This window comes from Schizosaccharomyces pombe, assembly GCF_000002945.2.
Source record: "Schizosaccharomyces pombe strain 972h- genome assembly, chromosome: I".
In the NCBI taxonomy this organism is placed as follows: Eukaryota; Fungi; Ascomycota; class Schizosaccharomycetes; order Schizosaccharomycetales; family Schizosaccharomycetaceae; genus Schizosaccharomyces; species Schizosaccharomyces pombe.
The window spans coordinates 2,700,311-2,709,724 of NC_003424.3; the positions used below are offsets into that span (position 1 = coordinate 2,700,311).

General features: G+C 36.5%; 6 protein-coding genes, 3 long non-coding RNA genes and 2 other non-coding genes across 11 annotated transcripts; 7 read left to right on the forward strand and 4 right to left on the reverse strand.

Moving 5' to 3' along the window:
• Nucleotides 1–121: 121 nt before the first annotated feature.
• Nucleotides 122–903, forward strand: rpp101 (ribosomal protein P1). Its single transcript, NM_001019313.3, has 2 exons — nt 122–211; nt 348–903. Exons 1-2 carry the CDS (start codon nt 143–145, stop codon nt 606–608), a joined length of 330 nt encoding a protein of 109 aa, NP_593883.1. The 5' UTR covers nt 122–142; the 3' UTR covers nt 609–903.
• A 206-nt stretch (nt 904–1,109) lies between these two features.
• mrpl9 (mitochondrial 54S ribosomal protein uL3m) lies at nt 1,110–3,501 on the reverse strand. The gene has a single exon (NM_001019315.3). The coding sequence runs from the start codon at nt 3,464–3,466 to the stop codon at nt 2,687–2,689; it is 780 nt and encodes a 259-aa protein (NP_593885.1). The 5' UTR covers nt 3,467–3,501; the 3' UTR covers nt 1,110–2,686.
• rna15 (RNA-binding protein) lies at nt 1,307–2,696 on the forward strand. Its single transcript, NM_001019314.3, has 2 exons — nt 1,307–1,343; nt 1,384–2,696. The coding sequence occupies exons 1-2, from the start codon at nt 1,319–1,321 to the stop codon at nt 2,625–2,627; spliced, it is 1,269 nt and encodes a 422-aa protein (NP_593884.1). The 5' UTR covers nt 1,307–1,318; the 3' UTR covers nt 2,628–2,696.
• A 153-nt stretch (nt 3,502–3,654) lies between the features above and the next one.
• Nucleotides 3,655–3,720, forward strand: SPOM_SPNCRNA.198. The gene has a single exon (NR_150619.1). It is a non-coding gene; the product is annotated as a small non-coding RNA (non-coding RNA).
• A 182-nt stretch (nt 3,721–3,902) lies between these two features.
• On the reverse strand, nt 3,903–5,317 carry bet3 (TRAPP complex subunit Bet3). Its single transcript, NM_001019316.3, has 4 exons — nt 5,243–5,317; nt 5,099–5,193; nt 4,766–5,051; nt 3,903–4,714 (listed from the first exon to the last, which is right to left on the reverse strand). Exons 1-4 carry the CDS (start codon nt 5,291–5,293, stop codon nt 4,595–4,597), a joined length of 552 nt encoding a protein of 183 aa, NP_593886.1. The 5' UTR covers nt 5,294–5,317; the 3' UTR covers nt 3,903–4,594.
• Nucleotides 4,734–5,022, forward strand: SPOM_SPNCRNA.3214. Its single transcript, NR_192581.1, has one exon. It is a non-coding gene; the product is annotated as a non-coding RNA (long non-coding RNA).
• A 136-nt stretch (nt 5,318–5,453) lies between the features above and the next one.
• On the reverse strand, nt 5,454–6,897 carry gpi12 (pig-L family GPI synthesis protein). Its single transcript, NM_001019317.3, has 4 exons — nt 6,673–6,897; nt 6,418–6,608; nt 6,294–6,361; nt 5,454–6,242 (listed from the first exon to the last, which is right to left on the reverse strand). Exons 1-4 carry the CDS (start codon nt 6,881–6,883, stop codon nt 5,966–5,968), a joined length of 747 nt encoding a protein of 248 aa, NP_593887.1. The 5' UTR covers nt 6,884–6,897; the 3' UTR covers nt 5,454–5,965.
• On the forward strand, nt 5,640–5,727 carry snr79. Its single transcript, NR_197159.1, has one exon. It is a non-coding gene; the product is annotated as a small nucleolar RNA snR79 (small nucleolar RNA).
• A 180-nt stretch (nt 6,898–7,077) lies between the features above and the next one.
• On the forward strand, nt 7,078–7,615 carry SPOM_SPNCRNA.845. Its single transcript, NR_151227.1, has one exon. It is a non-coding gene; the product is annotated as a non-coding RNA (long non-coding RNA).
• Nucleotides 7,166–9,222, reverse strand: SPOM_SPNCRNA.3215. Its single transcript, NR_192582.1, has one exon. It is a non-coding gene; the product is annotated as a non-coding RNA (long non-coding RNA).
• grx5 (mitochondrial [2Fe-2S] cluster assembly and transfer glutaredoxin Grx5) lies at nt 7,738–8,999 on the forward strand. Its single transcript, NM_001019318.3, has 2 exons — nt 7,738–8,136; nt 8,469–8,999. The coding sequence occupies exons 1-2, from the start codon at nt 7,787–7,789 to the stop codon at nt 8,557–8,559; spliced, it is 441 nt and encodes a 146-aa protein (NP_593888.1). The 5' UTR covers nt 7,738–7,786; the 3' UTR covers nt 8,560–8,999.
• Nucleotides 9,223–9,414: the final 192 nt, after the last annotated feature.

The following is a 9,414-nucleotide window of genomic DNA, read 5'->3' on the forward strand; positions in this document are numbered from 1 at the left end:
TACCTAGTACTAGCAAGGTAACACCTACTAAATAGACACACACATTAGGGTAGGGCTGTAAAAATAGTCACGAGATAGGGAACGAAACAAAACACAGTTTTTTAACACTTGCATTTACAACAAGAGAACAGCACTGGTCAAAATGTCTGCATCTGAACTTGCTACCAGTTATTCAGCTCTCATTTTGGCTGACGAGGGTATTGAAATCACCGTACGTTATATTTTACTAGAAAAGTTGTGAATGTACTTCTACCGATACTGGTAAAAGATCTTTTCCATAGCGTGTAGTCGTCTTATTCCTTCTTATTCGGTTTTTGTTAAATTAATTTATACTAATTGTTGCGTAGTCTGACAAGCTCTTGTCTTTAACCAAGGCTGCCAACGTCGATGTTGAACCCATTTGGGCTACCATTTTCGCTAAGGCTCTTGAGGGCAAGGACCTTAAGGAACTTTTATTAAACATTGGCTCTGGTGCTGGTGCTGCTCCTGTTGCTGGCGGTGCTGCTGCTCCCGCTGCCGCTGATGGCGAAGCTCCTGCTGAAGAGAAGGAGGAAGCCAAGGAAGAGGAGGAATCTGATGAAGATATGGGATTCGGTTTGTTTGACTAATTTCCCTAATCTGCTAGCATGAACTAGTTGATCCAACTCAAAAAATAACCATTTTTCTATATCTCACTTAATATCTTCTTGTGTTTTGAAATTAAAAATTTAGACCGAGTAATCTTTATGAAACCGCCTTTGATCTGCGCCAACTATTTGTATGGCCAATGTTGGTGATTTTCAGACATATGTGAAGTAATATTATCAGGTGTAAATTGATTCACAGTACGAACTGCATATTTTGATATTAAATTTTTCAAGTTAATCGGTAGGAGTGTTTTAGTACTAATATTTAATAATAAGCATTATAGCGCTATTTTGAAATTTTAATACATCTCGGCCTCGGAGTGTAGGAGTTTGTGGCCCTTTGTAATTAGGACCGTAGTTGGAAAATGAAGTGTAAGGTTTTTGGCTGATCTTTATACATTAAGCAGGTTTTTACAAGTTAGCGTTTGCAAAATGTAAGTATGAAAGGAGATATTATCATTTATTGTTCACAAATTTCTTGCTGAATGAATGAGTTCTTAGTTATTAGGCACTGTGTATGCGATGCTTTTATTAATTCTGGCTGAAGTATAAAATTATTTAGCTATCTCTTTAAAGTTGATATTACTTTTGGGATTGATTCCGAAAAATATTCGACACATCATTTGCCCATTTTTACTAACACCGTCCCAAGGAAGACGCGAGGGCTTCAGCTATCCTCTACCACATACAACATGAATCCATCATGTGTGGTTTATGGTAAGTTAAATTTTTGTTTAAAAGTAATTCTAATAAGTAGTGGGCAATATTCCTTATGAAATGGCTGAGGAACAGGTCATTGACATCTTTAAGCAAAGTGGACCTGTGAAATCCTTTCAGTTGGTCATTGACCCTGAATCAGGGCAACCAAAGGGATATGGGTTTTGTGAATATCACGATCCTGCTACTGCAGCGTCTGCAGTTCGAAACCTTAACAACTACGATGCTGGAACACGTAGATTGCGTGTAGATTTCCCAACCGCTGATCAAATACGAAGGCTTGATAAATTATTAGGTCCTTCAAGATATGGATATTATCCTCAATCTTATGCCAATCAATCTTACACATATGGAAATAACTTCGGTTCGTATCCTCCAACCCAACCTTCTACTCAACCTCTGCCTCAGTCTTATGGATATCCTTCATATCCCCCTGCTGGCTATCGTGGTGGCTCTGCGAGGCCATCCGGCGTTTTAGCAAATGATGAAGTCTATCGCGTGTTAGCACAACTTGCACCTAACGAAATTGATTATATGTTATCTGCTATCAAAGCTCTTTGTTTGGAAGCACCGGAGCAAGCAGCTCAACTTTTTGAGACAAATCCCCAATTGAGTTATGCTGTTTTTCAAGCTATGCTTATGAAAAGATACACCTCTGAATCCGTAGTGGCAGACTTGCTGATTCCGGCCGGTGTTAATTTACCAGGTGCGCAAGAACCTAATAGAGGTTACTTTTCACCCATGCATACGTATAGCTCTGCAGTTCCTGGACCTATTAGTGTGCCGTCTGCTCCATATGGACGGGCTTCCTCAACAATCGCCGAAGTTTCACCAATGTATGGTTCGCACGCCGCACCATATGCTTCGACTCCATCTGCAGCCGTTGGATCGTCGCGGGGTTCAACCCCTGCTTCTGCCACTGTACCAATTTCTCCCGCTCGAGGTTTTCCTACTACCTCAGCTTATAATCCCGCTCCCCCTGCCTATGGAATGGCAAATCCAGCTTATGGTTCAACAGGCATCAGGTCAAGCAGTATTCCCTCATCTGGTTCCATACGAAGCCCATCCCTAACTACAACTTCTGCACAAGCTACTACAAATGCTACCAACAACATAACTACTACAACTGCAGCACAAGATGAAAATGCAACCAAGGCTGCATTAATAGCTCAATTAATGGCACTGACAGATGATCAAATCAATGTTTTGCCTCCTGACCAAAAAGAGCGAATCCTTCAAATTCGACAAGCATTGCCTAGTAGTTACAAAACGGAGAGTAAATAGACTAATGTATTATGTTTCGTTAAATATTAAATGAGATAGAAAAAAAAAGTATTTTTTTTTTAATTGGTTGCACTTGTACTTCTGTTTATTGTGTCTGTCACGTAAACCGCACTTTTGTTCGGACCAGGAATGGATCCTTTGACGAGAATACACTCGAGATCTGCATCTACCGCCCAAACCAATAAATTTTTCACTGTCCTACTCCTATGACCCATATGTCCTGCCATTTTCCTTCCTGGCAGCACACGGGATGGTGTAGTATTTTGACCTGTAGAACCTGGTGTACGGTGAGATAAAGATGCACCATGAGATGCATTTCCACCAGAAAATCCCCATCGCTTCATTACACCGGCAAATCCTTTTCCTTTTGTTATGCCTTTAACGTCGACATATTGCTTTGGCTTGAAATAATCAGTAGTGAAAATGGTTCCAGGTGATACCAATCCTGACGCATCACGAACTCGAAACTCCCGGACATGCATTTTTGGATAGATATTATGGGAAAAGAAATTCCCTTGCTCTGCTTTAGTAATAGATTTAGGCTTGCGGATTCCTGATCCAACTTGTACTGCATAATAACCATGTTTTTCTTTTGTACGCACATCAATTGCCTGCACTCTATCAAATTGTAGAATCGTTAAGGGAACCTGCATACCAGTTTTCTCATCCCAAGCATTAGTCATTCCTTTTTTGACAAGAATCACGCCTGGTCGCAATGGAATTTGCTTCCTCGCATGCGCTGCTTCCGGTAAATCATGCAAGATTTTTCGAGGGGTTAAATTTGCATGGTGTGCAAAGGTTCGAATGAGAGTCGGGGATATTAAGAACCGTGATTGCATCTCTTCAGCAGACTTTACAAAGCTTCAAGCAGGTTGAGTAGGAAACCTTGTTGACAACGATGTTCGGAGTATAGAAGCTCATCGTTATTTTGCTGAAAATTTATTTAGTGCATTGTAACGTATCTGATAGGAAGTTGAGGTGAATCAACTTCATAGTCTAAACATTTCTCAGATAGTATCTGTGTAAGATGAGAAGAGCAATTCAACTGCGTTTTAAGTCACGTCAATAATATGAGAAATACTAACTGACAATATTTAAAATTGTAAAATATAGCCCTTCTATATTGCTTATAGTAAGGTATTCCAAGAGTTTCAGTAGACATCGAACAATGAATGCATAACGGAGTAGGTAAAGCTACTTTTTTCTCTTTTTTTATTAAAAAAAAAATTACAACAGGTTTGAATATTCATCTTACTTTATACTCATTTGTGTGGTATATTGGACGGATAAAAGCGAATAATTACTATTTGTACAACCACAATACTTTCCCATCGCGATGTAATTTCTGTCAAGTATTTTACAAGATAATGCCAAAACATTAATAGTTTAGATATCCACTACTTTGGAGTGAATGTAGCTTGATTTTCGTTAGATTGTTGGGAATCAATGCTTTAGCAATTTTTATGATGGTTGTTGGTTGAAATTTTAACAAAAAATCCAGTTAAACGATGCAATTGACCAAACGTTATTCGCATAATTAAGATTGACTTCTAGCATAAATTGGTAATCAAATGAAACCAATTATATCTTCAGTCCAAAACAGCGTCCGTGATTGTGGTATCCACAGTTGAGTCACTCAAAGTAATATAAAAAGAACAATTTGAAAGTATTTGCAGCAATATTTGATGAAAGGAAAGCGAAGCAAGGTTGCAAGCGGAAGTGAAGGAATTAAAAACTAAAACACCATCAAAGTTGTACACATCACATAATAGTAAATAGAGTCATTAAACAAACATGATCAACAATGCGGAAAATGAATGGTCGAACACTTTAACATTTAAAATGGAATAACCTGAGAAAAGGAATCAAATTTTTTGATTTAGGAAAAGCTCGCAAAATAAAAAACATAAGCTTTTGATTCGAAGTGAGAAGTTGCCGTTGCTACCCAACAAATTACAGAAAACAGTTTATTCATCACCAGGAGGAATTTCCTCTTTAAGGATTCGCTTGAGATGAACTCGAATTTCCGTATGTTCGTCTCCTCTTAGGATATCTCTTAAGAAAACTGCATCTACATCCATTTGCAACTAAAACTACAGTTAGTGATTTTACAATTTAAAGACTAAAAAAGCTTTTACCATTTCCAACGCTCCTCTAATCACTCCACATAGGATATTAGAATACCATAATTTTTGACGAGCATCAGCCGGTAACTCAACGAATTCAGCTAAAGGGTTATCGTCGAGGGTAAGGACGAATGTATTTCCATCATCCGATACACTGGAAATGATAGGAGAAAAGTTCAAGAACACTTTAAATCCAACTTTTGCAACTGTTTCACCTGTCTCACGAAAATCTGCGCAACGAGGCCATTCAGTTTTGGCTAAAAAGTCTTCGATCAACCGAATGCCAATGTTATAGCCCCTGAAATGGAGTTAGAATATCCCTCTTATATTTGAAAACAAACAAACATTTTATCCAATTCTTCGTTCACCTTCTCATAATTCATGTCTTTGCACAATTGTGCGACAATTGATCCATAAGTTAAAACAAACAGTTCCGCGTTCTTGATAGTCTTAGTATAAATACATCAATATTGATAAAAGTAAACATACAACTTTGTCTACTTTCTTATAAACATCTTCACCGATTTTTGACTTCGACATTTCGCCTGAGTCGCAGTTGGCTTCAACGTGTAATACTATTAGCAAAGAACACAATCTAAGGCTTCACTTAAACCCTACCCTAATCAAACTCAAGATACCATATAAAGGAAATTTTAGCTGTCTACGAACTTGAATTAAACACATATCATATTGAAATGGTAGAGTAGTTTTTAACAAAGGTTGTGATGATGAATGGGGTTTTTATCAAACTTGCACCGTCGATAGTGTACTGTTGGCTTGGTGATTAAAAGTAATGAGAAACTTTCAATGTCGTGTGCAATTCTACAGTAGTGAGTCATAGATTTGCTTCTGAAGAAATGTCAAATTTGCTAATAGCTCTTATGAAACTACGCTGATGACACTGTATTTGATGCTGGAGAATCCGTTCGGTGAAGGCACAATGATTTCTCAAAAGACTACAACGGTATCTGAGTGGTACAAGAAGACAAATGCATATTTTGGCTTAAAGATTTTTTTTAATCTTCAATTAAGTCTTTAATAAAAATATTTTTTAATTAAAAGACCTAAGATTTTGTAGCATGCTGAAAATAGGCAAAGTTTTAAAAAAGAAATTGATCGTAACACAAGTTGAAAACGTTAGGGTTTATTCTGAATGATTTTATGTGAGGCAGTTTTTAAAATTATTCTCGTATGGTGCTGTATACTGTAAGTTTAAGTAGCCCGCTTTAATACATTGTTAGACATATACTTAGACAAGTATATCCAGCCGTAGCGAAACCAAACCATTTGACTTTTGTGTCCTCGTACCATAGCATCGCGTATGCGCTGAGTAGATTTTCGATCTGCGTGAATGATTATTGTATCGTTTCGACCCGCCTGACTTTGGACAAGAGTGGGAATGGTGTCCAAATATGAGATGTATTTTCGAAATATATTAACCGACTCTAAAACGAAGACTTGAACTTGGGGAGTAGCTTTGACAATTTTCCTATAAACAAGATGATATTAGCTGACAATCGTGTAAATAAGTAATACTTACATGGCACCTTCGTAACATGCGATATGGTTTGGGTGACCGGATATTCCTTTATTGTCAAAGGTAATGAGCTAAAATTATATTAGATGGTCTATTAATTGGATAACTGACCAAAAATAAAGCGTACCGTTTTAATGTTGTAACGTTCAATTATTTGAGAAATGTGTTTCGCTACATCGGTTGGATCCCATTTTGCCTGCATACCGTCTTGCAATTGAGGATCTGACACAACATGAACATTGGTTTTATCAATTTGGTACTTAGAAGCAGCGACGACCAACTCTTTTTCTCTAACGCTTCCGAGCCCATCGGCATTGCCTAAAATCGGAGTTAGTTCGACACATAATTGATAAAATGGAAAACTGGACCAACTGTTTCATACCATTAGAAAGACACAAAACATGAACTCGAGTAGAATGCTGATTGCCTAAATAGTCGATGGTGGGACCAAAAAACATAGATTCATCATCGGGATGAGCAAAGACGAAAAGGATTGATTCAACTGCTAATTTCTCTTGACCAGAAGAGGATTCATTTGCAGTGGATAATACAGCTATTGCGGTAACTAACAAAGTTGACCAAAACCAAATCATAGTGGTGCAATCTTAGTTGGAAATTTCAATAATTTTAATATGAAGAAATCTTTTTTAAACTATCAAATTAATTAAAATGAATAGATTAAAAAAAAAAAGAGATATATGGTTGCCTAGTTTGTTATAGGAGTATACAATGGACTTTTGCAAATGGATGAGGATTACATATGTCATGTTTGAACAATACTGTCAAGAACAAGTTTACACTCAACTCATACGAATTACAAAAAAGCGGATACATTACTTAGTAAATGTTTTACAGCTACATAATATATATGTTATTTCCAGACTTATATAGTTAATTACATTATTCATTACCCTGTGAACTACTATCGCTCAGTGAGACGGATAGGGAAAGAGGCAAAAAACTGTAAAAGTACTTCAAAGGATAAGGTAAAAGTAAGAGGAATATATTTACTTTGGAAAACAGAGAGGACCCAAAGAACATAATAAACTACCATAAGTTGGAGCGGAAGCTATGCATATATTTTATAGAGAACAAATATGAGTTATCAGGAATTTCGGAAAAGAGCCAGGATCCATTATATTTTTACATTCCTTTAATAGAAATAAAGGGCCAAGGGAGCCAGATGGATTGCAAAATCTATATTCATTAAGGAATTTGATTTAGCTGCGTTCTTCTCGAAATCAGAAACTGATTAGTACAATATTAAGTCTTTTATCCCACGATATACTTTTCTAATAAAATAAATATTCTTATAAAACTTTTCTAAAAGTACTGATTTTCTATAATATTATACTGATTTAAGACTTGGAAGAATTCTATATAGCGCAATAGAACGTGGTACGGCTTCTTACACTTTTATCTGCGGCGAATCAATGAGTTGACATTCAAGCTCAAAATTGCCTTATTATAAACACTTTACAATATCCATATTCAAGATGAATTCGATGTTTAGATTTTGGATTCCTAAAACCAGTATATCCATGCAACTTCGCATGCTGTCCACACAAACTCGTCAAGCTCTTGAACAGGCCGTCAAAGAGGATCCTATCGTTTTATTCATGAAAGGTACACCTACCCGCCCAATGTGTGGATTTTCATTAAAGGCGATTCAAATTCTTTCATTAGAAAACGTTGCTTCCGATAAATTAGTTACGTACAACGTTTTGAGTAATGATGAGCTACGTGAAGGTATAAAGGAGTTCAGCGACTGGCCTACGATTCCTCAACTTTATATTAACGGAGAATTCGTGGGCGGTAGTGATATCTTGGCGTCCATGCATAAATCGTAAGTAATGTTTTAAACTGTATTTTTATTATTTGGTAGAGAGACGGTGAGGATTGAGGAGGTGTCATAGGAAATGTTAAAGATGATGAAGGAGGATTCTACAACTGTTTAATCACTCTAGTTGATATTAAAGATAAAAAAACCCTGTTATATTTTCGCTCTTTCTTCAAATGAACTTTCCCTTTTAAAGCATTGGATAAAAATCAACTATTAGTGTATCAGTGTCTTTAATTCGTCGTCTATATATGCCACATTGTTCTCTCCCTCATTTTTTCTCTCATATTTAATTATTTCTCCTTGTCAACATTTCTGTATTAACAATTTGTCTGTAGAGGAGAGCTTCACAAAATTCTAAAAGAAATAAATGCTTTGGCCCCTGAACAGCCAAAGGATAGTGAAGAGGAAACTACTAAAAAGGATTGAGTCCACATTGCAAATTAATTTGCACAACGTACCACGGTCTTGTGCATTTTTTAGTTTATTGGTCAACTTGACACCACAGGCCATGTATATCAATCAGACGTTATTCAATTATCTTTTTGCTGTACGCTTGATATTCTTTAATGAAGCTTTGAAATTCTGTTTCTCCTCTTTTTTGTGTTCATGCCCTTTCATGACAAAATGTTGGAAATAATGTAAAAGAGCTCTATAAGAAAAAATAATTTTTATCGGAAGTTATTTTTTGGATCAACCTCAATATCAATTTGAAAGCGATCATGTTCATGTTCATGTCCATCCAAATGACATAGAGAATGGAAATTAGTGTCGTGATTTATGCCTTATTGTTATTCCTTGACTTTTTTTTTAAAAAAAATGTCGTAAATTAGATTTAATGTTAAAGCGCTATTGCTGAATACTGTTTTATTTTGCTTATGTTGTTGCACAGAACAATGTCTTGGTAGGTGTAATTCACAGAAAGCATTACGATTGGTTATCTGATATGATTTAAAAATTCTTCTTTGATTATATAAAGTACTGGCTTATCGACGTTACGAGACGTTTACCAAACTTTTATTAACAGATGCTTGTGTTTCTTGACAAACAACATTATTCCTTCCAAGCTCAGCATATAGCGAATTATAGTGTAACTGCGATATAAAGTATTAGCGAACTCTCCCTTTTTAATTCTATTCAAATTGCGTTAGTTTGTGTAGCATGTAATGACGGCACGCGCATAGTGAATTGTAATATACAAAACGCTACACCAAAGCGCGCGCTCTAAAACACGCCAAAACGAGGTGCACGCAACTTAGCTTGCGCGAAAGCGCGTTTCTCGCG